General features: G+C 38.5%; 1 protein-coding gene across 1 annotated transcript in view; it reads left to right on the forward strand.

Annotated features, from left to right (window-relative positions):
* The first annotated feature begins 956 nt into the window (after positions 1-956).
* The window catches only part of nomo (nodal modulator), a 30,268-nt gene continuing 16,444 nt past the window's right edge, over positions 957-14,780 (forward strand). The window contains 23 exon segments of the mRNA XM_055041074.1: positions 957-1,102; positions 2,066-2,324; positions 2,833-2,981; positions 3,072-3,227; positions 3,318-3,403; positions 4,798-4,943; positions 5,152-5,299; positions 6,179-6,361; positions 7,085-7,230; positions 7,318-7,423; positions 8,284-8,381; positions 9,223-9,406; positions 9,536-9,666; positions 10,618-10,773; positions 10,854-10,932; positions 11,018-11,200; positions 12,257-12,313; positions 12,315-12,476; positions 12,986-13,075; positions 13,150-13,195; positions 13,292-13,392; positions 14,456-14,562; positions 14,689-14,761. Of these exon segments, the coding sequence (XP_054897049.1) occupies positions 1,087-1,102; positions 2,066-2,324; positions 2,833-2,981; positions 3,072-3,227; positions 3,318-3,403; positions 4,798-4,943; positions 5,152-5,299; positions 6,179-6,361; positions 7,085-7,230; positions 7,318-7,423; positions 8,284-8,381; positions 9,223-9,406; positions 9,536-9,666; positions 10,618-10,773; positions 10,854-10,932; positions 11,018-11,200; positions 12,257-12,313; positions 12,315-12,476; positions 12,986-13,075; positions 13,150-13,195; positions 13,292-13,392; positions 14,456-14,562; positions 14,689-14,761 (2,862 nt within the window). The 5' untranslated portion in view covers positions 957-1,086.

A 14,780-nucleotide genomic window follows, 5' to 3' on the forward strand; every position in this document is an offset into this window, starting at 1 on the left:
CCTGTGAGCCAACCTGGGCGTGCTGCGCGAGAAAGATAATATATTCTCTGTCTACCAGGAAGTGTGATCTTGTAAAGTTAAAAGTCCACTCCTGAATATTACAATCCTGTCCATGACAGCTCGGCATGTGAAACACAGTTATATGTGGAGGCTGACATTTAAATGGGTTCCTTATTGATACTTTGATGAGCTTCTTTGAGTTCAGAGCGTGGTACTGCAAAAGCTTAGAGACAAGAAACTTTAACAAGTAAAGGAAATGCATAACTGAGAAGAGCCACATTCCCCGCAAAGAGAAAATGTCTTAGAAATTGGACAATATTAGCATGTAATAACTCTCTGTAACAGAAACACAAGGCAATGGTTTGTCTGAAAGAAAATAACAAAAGCCTTATGAAGCCCTGACACCAAAATAGTTTACAGACCATGTAATGTAAATGTGTAAAAACCTTCCTGGTACATTAATAACCCCATGTACTGTACTCATAATTAGGCTCAAAATTATTCATACATCTGGCAGATTTAGATATAAAGTATACAAACTTGGGTTGTTTGCCCGCTGCGCCAAACAGGTAGTTATCCATATATGTCTGGGTGTAATTATTAATCTATATAATGTGAATCGAATTAAGGATGAACTTTTCTATAATTTTTTTTATTTAATTGAAAATATGACTATACTACATATATTTTTGTAAATATTTAAATTTAAGTAAAAGAGCATAAATTGCATCAATTTCAGTCAACAAACATAACTGCTGTGCCAAAATTGCATATAATAAGCAAAATATGAATAAACCTATTATTATGACATCTTACTAGATGAAACTATGTAAGGCAGGTCAAGATGAGATAAAAAAAAAAAAAAAAACAGACGACATTACGCTACTTCAAAAATGAAAACAAACCAAACACAAATAATGTCAGTAACGGGCTTCCATAGAATGGGATCGGTGGCCGCATTCAGGAAGTTGTCTCTGGGGATTTCTTCCTGACAACAGCTGAACGGTTTCCTCCCTTGTTTAGTGTTTCTGCTGGCTCTATGTTTGTCTTTAAATCTGTTCGGCTTTTCTTCTGAACAAAGGAACCATGGAGGACGACTCAGGTGATTATGAACTTCACGGCGAACCTCAGCTACTTTCACGAACTGGTCCAACCGGTCAACAGGGTTCGGTTTTAGTTTGTCTGCTAACGTTGCTATCGCCGAGCTAGCCTCACATTCCTGCCAAAATGCTTGTTAACGATTATCTTATAATTAACTTTTTTTTAAAATGACTTTCCAAAGAAGGAAAGTAGAATATGAAAAATAAATGTATTTGCATCAATGCAGATTAATGACAAATATATTTTATATATTTGTGTCTTTATCTTTTAGTCCATCCATTTAACTTTTCCCATCAGGTTTTTCTCCTAAAACCTTATTTTTCCACAGATTAGATGAGTATTTTTCTAAAATCTTGCTCCTTGTCATCATGTGGGCAAAAACTATATGGCTTGATAGACTACAATATGAGTTTATGATTAAATACATTAAGCAATTCAAAACTCAAAATTTGAGCACAAAATAGAAAGAAATGGCAACAAAACAAAAGTCACGTATTTATTTCTATCTTTGTGCAGAATATACACCTTTCACTGCAATGCAAGTATGTCTTGAATGTGTTTTATGCTGTGGAAAAACCAATTTATATTAAAATATAAATATTAATATATAATTCAAATCTTTGGCAAGACCTGAAAATGACTCTTCACAGAAACTATCCATCCAAACTGACTGAGGTTGAGCTGGTTTTCAAAGAAGAACTGGTAAAAAAATGTCTGTCAATAGATGTGCAAAGCTGGTAGAGACTTCCCTTCTCCGATAGATCTCCAATATGGATTAATGGAGGTTGGATACAAATGCACACCACACTTTTCAGTTTTCTGTTGAATGAAAGAAATGGTATACAATTTTTTTGTGACTAACCATAATTAGTAAAACAGTTTTATTTAGTTAAATTCAATTAGTTTCTTTCCTAGCTAATTTTTATGTTTTTATTAACATAGCCATGTTTTTCTTTGTTTTAAGTGTTCTACGTTGGCGGCAGGGGACGGGTCACCAACAACCCGCTGCTGGACCAACTTCCCAGCTACCAGTCGCTGCTGTACCGCAGAAAATCGTCAAGCATCAAAAGCAGAGAGAGCTCGAAAGGAAGGCTGAGCATCCCTGGCACGTTGAAGATGGTCAACAGACTGGAGAAAAGACAGGAGGAGAGGCAGAAGAGTCAGATGGAGCAGCGGGACATCAGAGAATTGCCCTTACCCATGGCTGAGAAACGCAGACACAAGTAGGAAACTCCTGAGTATCCATCAAAAGTCTTCTAAGGCAACCAGAAAATCTCTCATGAGGCTTCTTGTTTTTGTGGTTGCGTCCAGAAAGTAGGCGTGCGCCGCTTTGGGATTCTCACTGTGTGAATGTGTGGGTGCTTGAAATCATTAAAAAAATTCAACTAACATGTTTTCAAGGTTTTGAAATGCTTGATTTTTGTGTAAAGTCCTTAAAATGCTTCATATACAAACTGTAAATTTAAAAAAAAATAAAGCGCAATCTAACATCTGATTAAAAGCCTAAATTTGGCAAGCAATATATACATTTGAATCTGGATATTTAAAAAAATGATAAAAGAGAGAGACACTTTTTTTCCCCTTACTGCCTGGAGTTAAATCAGACCAAACTTCTCTTGTTTTGGGCAGACGAGAACTACTCAAATTCTCTGCCAACCTCTGAATACATTGATAGCAGTAATCAGTCGGTGCCTGATAGTAACATTTTGTTTTGTCTGCGTCACCTGCTAGAGATCAGCGCATGGAGGAGAGCAGAGGTTTAATCGGCTGCAGGGTGTGGAGGGCAGGCACTTTCAGGTACCTGAAGAGGCTGGCGGATGACGCTGACGCATTTCTAAGCTCCTTGAAGCTCTGGAGGTCGGACATCCACCAGATAGAGGGTGAGACAAACAAACGCTTGTCTTCACAATACAGACGCTGTCGCGTTTTTGATTGTGCTCTTTTTAGCATTCTCTTTCATCTGTCTGTAGGGATGTTTGGACCTGGGATCCTTTCCTACTTCTTCTTTCTGCGCTTCCTGGTTGCGCTCAACCTGATCATTTTTATGGTCATATTCTGCTTTGTCATTTTTCCCATGATCATTGACCCCCACCCCGGAAGAGATGCCACCTACAACGAGCATAAAGGTGCGGGGACACACGTGTTTGTTTCCATCATAAAGCTTAAACTGGAGGTGAAATGCTGACGCGCCTGAATCTAACCGCGTTTTCCTGCAGGAAATGTTTGCAGAACCGACCCAAGCAACAGTCGGAGGATTCTCATTAACTATCACGAACATATTGTAGATCTGCTTTCTGGTGAAGTAAGTTTCTGCACTATGCAGCTAATGTTTTATTTGTATATGGTTAATCAGATAAAGTAGGAGATTTGACTTAAGGGTTTCACTGGTGGGAACATACAAGGAAAATGAAATGGAGTATGTTCTTCATTCTAATGTTAATGTATGATACTTATTTTCCTGATACTACTTAAAAAAAGTTAAACTTTTACAGGGTTTCCCTGAGTTTATTAACCAGATGGCCAGCAGCCTTTACCTGCCCTCCCACCAGGCTAAGCAAATAATTTCCCTTCATATAGCACCGAAAAAAACTATTTTTTTGCGGTGGCAAATGCGTAGAGACTCAGAATGCATGGTGGAATATATTGTGCGATAACGATAAGAAAAACAAATGGGAGCATAAATAACATGAAGTGGCGTTTTATGCATATTTTATCATCATCTCGTTAGTATTAGTAATCAGCCACTAAAGGGGAGACATAACTGGAAGATCACTGATCTTTTGAAAATCTCTGAAAATACCCAAACCTGCAACTCTGCTCCTTTCCTCATCACACCTAATGTTTGATTGGACGTTCAACTCACTCTACCTGTTATTTTTCAAAAATAAACTGTTAATAAACTGTTTGTTATCCAAACTTTTCAAGTTTAAATGATCTTTTAAGCTTTAAAAGATAATTATTTTTAAAAATAAATAAATAAATAAATAAAGATGTTTGTTTATACATAGAGAACGTACAGAAAGGATATGTTTATTGAGCCCACTGCTGTATTTTCTATGGTGTTGATGTTTTACTTCCAAAATTTCCAGTCAGCTTTTAACATTTTTTTAACATGAACACAGTGGGGCAACTGTTGGGCTGCCCTGATGCTCACACTGAGCTACTTTTCTGCTGCTGCTCTAAAAACAAAAGAATTAAATAAGACTGAAGAGAAACACAGAGACATTTCCATGAGTGAATTGATAATAACAACAACAGAAAATAATAGACTTAGACTTAGTCCCTTAGGGAAGACTTAAAATGCTTCAGGAAATTGAAGTTAGCAGCAGCTTACAGGCAGAAAAGTGGCATCCTGTGCGCAAAATACAAAAGAATACAACAAATAGAAATTAATTACAAAGGTACACACTAAATGTGAATAGTGAACTGTGCTAATCATTGTAAGCTGTAAAGACTATTTTTTCTGTTAAATTTGTCTGTTATAAGCATTTTATACACCCAGAATGTAGAACCTCCAACGTCTTGAACTGTTTAATTACAGGTGGCCAACTTTTCCGTCTGTCTGAGGTCTTTTGAATGATTGCGCTCAGTGTTTTAGCTGTTTTCATTGAATCACTTGTCTTGCTTTACCTACTTCTGAAGTTATTGTGTGTATAAAGCTATGTTCAGGACTTAATCATTGTGCTTTATCTCCAGGGCATTCTGGAACGGACTTACCTGTTTTACGGCTTCTACAAAAAGGCTGAAATCCGCTTCTCAATGGTCACATACAAACTGCCGCTGGCATATCTCCTCACCACTATAGCATACCTCTTCCTGAGTCTGCTCTGTATTGTTAAAAGGTATTTAAAAAGTCCAACTCCTCACAAATTGAGTTAATTTGCGAATACAAACATTTGGGTTGAAGACTCCAACGTACTTCAGGCGAATTGCGGAATCTGTTCTCATTAGCTTAGCTGCGTGATGAAAGCTGCATCATTTTGTTTGCAGAGAGGCATCCGCCTGTCAAACTCAACGCCCGTATGAAGCATGTTTTGTGTTTTCCTTAAGGTCCGCTGCAGGATTCAAGCGCCATCTGATCAAAGACGAGGATCGCTTTCAAAGCTTTTGCAACAAGATCTTTGCGGGCTGGGACTTCTGCATCACCAGCGAGAGTGCAGCAAAGCTGAAGAGGAGCAGTCTGCTCTACGAGCTCAAGGTCAGCTCAGGCTTAAGCCTGTCAGTCAGTTTTGAAAGGAGTTTGAATCATTTAAAGATTGTTGTCTATTTAGAGAGAGAAAGATGTTGCCATCAACAACATCTTAGCATATTTCTGTCCTGATATATCATCACTGAACTGCTGACATTCTGCCAAAACTTCAGCAGTTTCCTGGTATGGAAATCAATTATGTTCTATACCAGACTGGTTTTCTGGTATACCAGAAAACTGACTGGTTTTCTGGTATAGAACTGCCTCATGTTTCCAGAGTTTAACCAAATATTACTTGAGGTGTATGTACATATTTGCCCTATTTTTACTCTGGAGTAAAAAAAAAGAAAATACACAGTAAATTAAAACCGTGCCACCAATACTTGTTTTAGAAAATTAAAAAATGGCTAGAATTCATGGGTTAAAGCCTAAACCCATGACGTTTATGACGGTGATGATTGTATATAAACTTCTGCCTTGCAAACGTGTGCCTTGTATTTCTGTGCATATTCACAAAAGCTGTTGCCTTGACTCTTCACTGAACTCATTTGTCATTGACTGGTGAGTGAGAAAGGCATTTGAGTTTATGGATGCCGTTAACTTCATGTGGATCTGTATAGATTTATCAAAAACTCATTCAAGTAGTTTTTTCCCTTGTTGTTGTTGTAAAAACATATTTTTCTTTCGCTATAAAAACAGATGTTTCCTGTTTTCATTTGGTTAAAAATACCATTGGAAACACAGCTTTAAGAAGCACAAGTAAACAGTTTTGTTCCTCTTAATTATTGGCTCAAAATGATCGCTGCTTTCTTGTTTTGTTTTGGGTCATGTCTCTGTGGTTTTGATATTTACTGCTATGACAGCGGGTCATGTTTTCTGTATCTCCAGACTGATTTGGAGGACGAGCGGATCAAACAGAAAATGGCGGATCGCACCCCAAAGGACAAATGTCGGATTTATCTCCTCCGTGTCGTCCTCAACATATTTGTCATTGGAGTGCTGGCCGCTTGCTTCTTCTCCATCTATGCTGCCACCACCTTCTCCCAGAAAGCAAGAAGCAAAGCCAAAAACGTAACATATGACCGTTTTGTTTCAAGTTTGCCGTCTATCTTTTAATGTTAGTTTTCTTGATACGATTCTTCCCATTGTGTCCCGTTTTTTGTTCTTATGATGCATACACTGCTACTATTTCATTTAATTAAAATATTGATAGATTTATTTAACTGGTGAATAAACAAAACAATAGTGTAAGAACGTTAGTCCGTCTGTCCACTTAAATTACTAAAATGAAGTGCTAGTAAGTTAATTGGAGTCGTTTAATTGAATTTATTACAAGCTACTGGGGCCACAGTTAGTGTTTTTTGTCACTACAGAGATTAAGTGATGAGTTTATCTGCTTTATGTCTAATAGGTTCTGGATTTATGGTTTAACTAGGTGAATATTTACTAAACCACATAAAAATACGGCTAAATTGTTAATATGATTATCATTTGACTGGTAAAATTGATTTTTTTGTTACCCATCAATCTTATGGATAACAAAAATGTCCTCTGGTTCTGACACAAAGTGTGGAAAGAAATCACAACATTTCCAGATTTTCGTAACATTTAACAAGTAAACGTTAAGCAAATTAGTTTTACACTCTTAACTTAAAAGTAAAATTATGGTTTCAAAATGTATGTATTTTTTTCTCAAATTCAAACATCCACTAATTTCCACCTATAATGTAATGTAGGATTGATAAATCAAACCTGTGTATTACAGTCATCAATGCAACTATTTTCTTCCTGCAGGAGAATTTCATTGTGGATCTCATCCAGGAGTATCTGCCCTCCATCGTCATCACCTTGGCCAACTTCATCACTCCACTCCTCTTCTCTGTCATCATCAACTATGAAGATTACTCACCCGCCTTCGAAATTCGCTTCACTCTCATGAGGTGCAGTGTTACCCCCATGTGCTCGTCCTGCTAAGTTAGTTTGAGAGAAACGGCTACCGTTGTCTGAACTTCACCTTCTCTCCACAGGTGTGTCTTCATGCGGTTGACCAGTATTGCCGTTTTGCTCTTCTCTCTGTGGTCTCAGATCAAAGATTGTGGAAGCGATCCCTGTAGCCACCAAAAACTTTGCCATGTAAGTTGTTTTTTTCTCTTATTTCATAATCAGCTCCACATTTTTGTCACGTTTCAACCACAAACCTTAATGCATTTTATTGTGATTTAATATGACACACCAACACAAAGTAGTGTGGATACATTGATGCTTTGTTTTCATTATTTTTTCATTTGTTTGGATTTATTTTCAGCCCCTTTTACAGACATGTATAAATAGTATCAGGTACAAACAGGCTCTGTAAGTAGGGATGGAAATGAATACATAGTATTCATTTATCATTGTTCCAGGATGGAGTTCGCCTTTTATAATGAAGCATATGTTAGATTGGCCTAGTCAAAGTCTAAAGCAACCTTGTTTATAGACGCAGTCATCGATCCAGTCTGACTGAGAAGAAACTTTCTTCTAAAAAGCAGCATTGTTTTTTTTTTTTCCTACCAGAGAAACTTTTAACTTAACAACATGGACTCAAACCCATCTTGAATTTTCCAGGTTCTGTTTCAGTATCCAATTCCCTACTGGCTGCCACTGCCATTTTTACCACCAGCCAATCAGAATTTTTTTTAAATTGATGGAGGTGGATAAATATTTGGGGCCATGACCTAAACCTATGCTCTACAGCTAAAAATAATCTACATTTATACATGGGAGCAGGTTTTCTGTTGGTGTCTGAGCTCAGAATTTAGCTTCATAATAATACTAAAAATAATCTCTTCTTGTCTCGTACTCTTCCAGTCTCGTACTCTTCCAGACGTTCCAGTTCAAATCTCCGCTAAAGTTCACTTTGAACAGCAGAATGTGTGCTTGGTCAGATTTGTTTTGTTGTTCTCTCTTTAATCATCTCAGTGTTTTTTTGTTGTTGTCGTTTTAATCTGCTGCAGTGCTGGGAGACCCGTGTGGGCCAGGAGATGTACAAACTCACCATATTTGACTTCATCATTATAGTTTCAGTCACCCTCTTTGTGCAGTTTCCCCGAAAGTAAGTTAATGCGAGAAACAACGGTTATTTTATGACGAGGCGACACGGCCCCTGGCACAGGAACATGGTTCTTGTAAAACGAGTGTATGAACGGCTCAGAGAACACAACAACAACGACACCGCGGTGTTCATTTTGAACCGTCTTAGATCAGCTTTCTATGATTTATAGAATATTATGGACGTCTTATTGAGGGCGAGCTGCAGGGTCAGAGGATGAGGAGACCACCAGCTCACCATGTTTCACAGAATGAAGCGTTCTTGGAAAATGTACTGGGGTTAAAACTGACCTGCGTTGAACAGTAAAACCATGACTTGAGATTTCATTACGCTGAGTGCCCCCTACTGGTCAGATAGTTATTACGCAAATTAATCAGGAAAAACACACAAATCAGGTCTCCTGCATTCTATTGCTGAAATGTCAGGATTGTGTAGTTTGAAATTAATGGAGTATTGTGTTGTGTCGTGGTGTTGCAGGTAATGGCGCTCTGAATGTTTAATTATTCTACTACGGTCTGTTCAACCATAAAATGCTCACTCACAGTTTTTGTCATCTCATCAAATGGACTTTAAACACAGGAACAAGATGATGGAAAGTTATTTTTCCCCTAACTTTAGAAAACCGTGACCTTCCATGCTTGTTCGAGAAATAAGAGCAACAGTCCAACACACCAAACTAACCAGCTGTGTCGCCGTAGGAGTTTACTTTTCAAAACGTGTTTATTGTTTGAACTGACACCAATTGAACATCATATTTCTGGTTGAGCTCAGTTTCATTTTTATTTGTTTAGTTTATTTTTTCAGTTTCCTCCAGCTTCTCAGCCACTTTTCTGTTCCTGCTCAGGATGCTTGTGAAGTTCTGTGATTGTCCCTTGACTAAGATGTGGGGCCTGCAGGAGTTTGGTATTCCTCAAAATGTGCTGGAAATTGTCTACGGTCAGACCATCTGCTGGATGGGCACTTACTACTGTCCCATGCTTCCGGCCATCTGCACCATCAAATACTTCTGCATCTTCTACATCAAAAAGGTCGCTGCTTTTGTTTGATTTCATCAACTTAAAAGTGTGAAAGCTCCAAAGTGATTTGAGCTTTGAATTTTTATATATACATATAAACACAGCATATTTATATGCGTATATTGTCTTAATCTCTCATAGTTGTCATTGTTCAAAAACTGCCGTCCGTCCACCCGGCCGTTTCGAGCGTCCAGCTCCAATTTCTTCTTCCTTGGTGTGTTGCTGATCGCCCTGCTTCTCACCTGCATCCCCATTGGTATTAGCCTTGCCCGGTAAGTGCCGTGCAAAATGATGTGCCTGCTTGAGACTCTAAGCTGCATTAATAATCACATAGAACAGGTTTGACCAAAATGTACAGCAGCCCTCCAATCTCAGATTTCCTAGACTTGCCTTTATTAAGATGGAAGAAAAGTTGCATCTTAATGAGTCAGGATATCACTGAATTATTTCAGTAATTCAACTCAAAAAGTCAAAAACTCTTTTGAGTTTAAATCATTACACACAGGGTGATGTATTTAATGCCTTTGTTCATGGTAATTTTATTTAATGTGGTCTACAGCTAATGAAAGTTCAGTTTTTCAGAGGATTTACACATCAGATAAGATTAAAACAGGACGCAAATATGGTAATCATACGCTATGGCCGTATTATGGCCTTCTCAATCAAGGGGAAAACTGCTGAATGGACAGTTGTCCTCTATAAGGAGATTAAGCCTCGGAAGATCATAGCAAAACTGCAGCCGTTAGCACAGAGGCTTGCAACCTGCAGCTCTGGAGCCAAGACTCTTTGAAACTTAACCAACTATTGTAGATAAATATAAATGAACAAATGCATGCTTTAGTTGTTTTTTATGGGGTTTTTTTGTCATGGAATAATTGCATTGAACTTCTATAACAGACACTAAAAATAGTGATTATATTCTTTAGATTTAGATTTTTCTATTTACAGAAATAAACCCTTTAAATGTAATGAGTTTGTCATACTTGAGTTTTCCTTATTTTAATTAACTGAAATATTGACACGCTTTCTAATACTCTCTTTTTCGGAAGGTGAGGGGGCATTTATTGGGGATTTTTATTTTATTAATAGCAAGTGCAAAATTGATACGGCTGCATTGTCGGTGCATATGCACTTTTTCATTTTACACTACAGTTTACCGACCATGACTCTGGTTCTGTTTCGATTTTATGTTTTCTCTTTTCTCACTTCTCGTTTGTGTGTAGAATAAAATCCTCGCAGGCGTGCGGACCGTTTTCTAACTACAACACGTCCTGGGAGGCGCTTCCAGCCGCAGTAGAAGCCCTGCCACAAAACACCAAAAACTTCATTTACTTCCTCGTGTCGGAGACCTTTGCCGTCTCTTTCTTTGTTGTTACCTGGTGAGTTTTACACCTTAATAGACATACTTCTTGTCTTTCTGGCTGAACTTAAATTTTTGTTTTTCTTATTCTTTCTACAGTTTGGCCATGTTCTATGTGATTGCACTTGCTGGGGCTCACAAGAGAGTCATCGAGCAACTAAGGGAGAAGCTTGCTATGGTATGCAGACTGGATGGTGTGCCAAGTGACGGTTTGCCGGTGAAAAATCCGTGCACTGAAGTCTTTCCGGGTTTTCGTTTGACAGGAGGGCCAGGACAAACGCTTCCTGATCGAGAAGCTATGTCAGGCCCAGCGTGTCCCAGTGGTCAGATCCGCTCCTCAGCTCCGCAGTCCCGGCAGGCGGAGCCCCAGCTACCACACCAGCTTCGCCAGCAATTTCAACGAGCCGATGGTCCTGGCACATTCTCCACCAAAGTCCTCCACACATGTGTGAGGCCCGGAGAAGAGATTCCACAAGTAGACAAACATATGGGAGTTGGACCAACAAAAAAAAATACAATCTGCATTCTTTCTACTTTTTTTACATTAGTTTCTTTTGTTTGTATTTTTTTCTGTATTAACACTAACACTTGCGTGTTTCTGCGAATATGCTGACATCCTGTCAGTTTTCAGTGTTTTTCTTATGACATATTTTTATATGTAGTCAAGAATATGGTTTTAGGTTTGTTGTTGGGTTTTTACTTGTATCTTTTCCTTCTAAGAAGGACTTCATTTCACATTAATATACTTCACTTCTTTATAAACAGCGTCTCTTTACATTTCATGCACTTTAAAAGTTTGTTTTAAGCGATTTTTTTTTCTGTGTGTAGCCATGTGTACATTTCTTTATTTGGTTGTATACACAACATTATAAAAACAGCTGTGCAGTAAACAAATAAATTTGCATTGTCTGAACGAAAGCAATGTTTTTTGAACATTTCTTTGTAACTTTAAAATGACTCCTGGGTTATTTTAAAATTGGACCTTTAGAATTTAGAATTGGCTTCTTGCTGGTCAGTCAAGTACCTATAGTCGTTGGTGTGAAAAGAGAGAAAAAAACAAAATTTGCAAAATAATAGAAAAGGAAAATATGCACACAGATTTTGACTCTACATTGCCTTACAAATGTATTCTGACCACTTAAAACTTTCAACACTGACCTGTTAAAACCAAATAGTATCTTTTATTAGGACTTCTGTGATGCACCAATATTGCTACATATTCTCGTTTAGATTTAGGTCTGAACTTTGACTAGGCTATTCTGCTTTGTTCTGAACCATAATGTATCACCTCAGTCTCAGTCAGTTCTCTTTTGCCCCTAACACGTTTTTTTTCTGTCTTTAGCTCTGTTGATCTTATTAATAAAAATAGGTAATATGGTTAGGTCTCCCTATTACGTATTTTCATAAATACGTTTATTTTTTTAAAATTATTTGTCTGAGTTGTATATCCTCCGACCCGCCAGGGGGCGCTGCTGAGGACGCTTCCGTTCTCTGAATGACAGCGGCGTCTCAGCTGGTACGGAACCGGAGGCAGCGTGCTGGGCGGCTCTGATCGGTCTGTCAAAGATGTTGAGAATTACGATCCAAGCAGACGTGGGATCTTTTTGGTTCTTGTTCTGCGTCATCTACACTCAGGTTCTGGCCGGCTCCTCCGACGACATCGTGGTGGCTTGTGGGGGATTCGTAAAGTCCGACGTTGAAATCAACTACTCCCTGATCGAGGTGAGATAAGCTAGCCGCTAGCTGCTAGCTGGTTTAGTCGCAGCAAACCAAAGGTTAGGCAGAGCTACCGGCATGAATGGCAGGATAAAATACGTAAACAATACTCTGTTCTGCTAGAAATAATAATAATTAATAAGAATAAAAATGCCTGTATATGTAATTATACAATGAACGTAGTTAGATGGTAATTTAGCTACATTAAACCCGTGGTTTATCTGTTGTCTGTGCTTAGGTTTTGTTTTAAATGTATCGTTTGAAATCAGTACTATAATCTTGTGCATGTTCTCCACGTGGCAGTCACTCCTAATCCTAATATCTGTCAGGGTTGAGATCTTAACTGCTCCTCCTAATCCTGCCTCATTCAAGCCTGCAGATGATTTAGGCTCAGGGTTATTTAAACCTGTCAAATCAAACTCGGGCTTTAAAAACAAAAGCACCCAACGAAAAGCAGTTAAAGCCCCGAAATAAACATATCAAATGCTGTTCCCGTGTCCTGGCTTGGTTCCCAGATTAAACTGTACACCAAACAAGGCTCCTTAAAGTATCAGACGGACTGCGCCCCGATCAATGGGTACTTCATGATCCCCCTCTACGACAAGGTGAGGAACCTGCTGATTGCACGTTTCTGAAACTGACGAACTGCGAAGCTCACACTCACCTCTCTGACATGTAGGGAGACTTTGTTTTGAAGATCGAGCCTCCTCTTGGCTGGAGCTTCGGTAAGAAGCCTTTTAAACTCTGAACCACAGGTTGTCTGCAGGCAGTGTTTGTGTCTGTGTGTGTGTTCATTGTTCTTGTCGTTTACTGCCCAACAGAGCCAACCAGCGTGGACCTGCATGTGGATGGCGTCAGTGACATCTGCACCAAAGAAGAGGACATCAATTTTGTTTTCACAGGCTTCTCGGTCTCAGGAACGGTAAGGCTTTCTGTGGTTTTAAGAGCACCTGAAAGGAAACTATACCTCACCCCGTTGCAATTTCACACTCCCCTTTCATGTAAAGACAGATAATGAAGTCAATTAAGCAAAAAAAAAAAAAAACAATAGAATAACTCATGGTTACATTTTATAGTAGTGTAAGATTTTATTGCAGAATTTTTCCTCTTGTTTTTGTCATTTGCTAATTTTAATGGGGGTTTTAGCTTCCAATTCCTATGCTGGCTCTTTCAGTTTTTTATTGTTTTTTTATTGTTTTTTTTTTTGAGTTTGTGAGATCACAACTCACAATCCCAATAGCTATTGTAAACATGCCATTGTTTACAATAGCATGGCCATTTATGCATAAAGGCATATGCCCCTTTTTCATAAACTCTTGGATGTTTACATAGCTAAAGCACCTTGAACAGCATATTTGGTGAACAAAGCACTTGTACAACAGAAACAGAAATATTTTTGCTAATCTTTGAAAAATCTATCTGGACTTCTATGTAGATCTGCACATTTCTCAGTTTTTCTTATGACCAAGACGGCTTAAAAACAAAATGTGACAATATCTTGGTATCTGAAAGCAAAAAAATCAAGGATGAAGATGTTTGGTTCTGAGCAGAAAAAGCCAAGAATCCATTCACAGTTAAAAAAAAAAAATCAGAATGAGGTCACTGACTCTCAAAAGCACCATTTAACATAATTACGCATATCTAATTATGTGTCTTTTCCATCACAGGTTTAAGCTTGGAAAAAACATGTGATTTCAGCAACCTAAAGTTTATCATCTGTTAAATAAAATGCATTTGAAGCCACGATGAACACCTTCATTAGAAGTCCTAGTCAGAGAGCAAAATGTGTGTAAAGAGTGTGAACTCTGACTGATTCAAGCTGCTATATTTAGGGAATGTGAACAGCAGTAAATCTATGCATCCAGGCTGTTTTCTCAGTCTAAATGAAGCTGTTTCTCCACAGACCTGATCAGCCGGTGCAATTTCCGTCCCGCTGTTGGTTTTGTTTTGAATATTTTATTTCCCCTGTGTAATCCAACTCCTAGGTTCTGAGTAAGAGCCACCTCCTGGGCCCCGCTGGAGTCGAAGTCAAACTGAGCCAGGCGGGATCAGAAGAGAAAGTCAAGAGCGTTTTCACACAGCCTGGAGGAAAGTAAGTGCACCGTAGCTCTCTTTGTTTAATGAGGATTTGCACAAATGCCTCAGCAGAAATCACACTGGTGAAATTAACTGCTGGCAAAAACTTAATCTTTTTTATTTTTTTGTCCTGTTAACACAGGTACACCTTCTTCAAAGTGCTGCCTGGAAGTTATGATATCACAGCCTTCCATCCCTCCTGGTCTCTAGAGAAGGTTGGTGCATTTCATGCAG

The sequence above is a fragment of the Poeciliopsis prolifica genome, unplaced genomic scaffold, assembly GCF_027474105.1.
Source record: "Poeciliopsis prolifica strain line A6 unplaced genomic scaffold, Auburn_PproV2 SCAFFOLD016, whole genome shotgun sequence".
Taxonomy (NCBI): domain Eukaryota; kingdom Metazoa; phylum Chordata; class Actinopteri; order Cyprinodontiformes; family Poeciliidae; genus Poeciliopsis; species Poeciliopsis prolifica.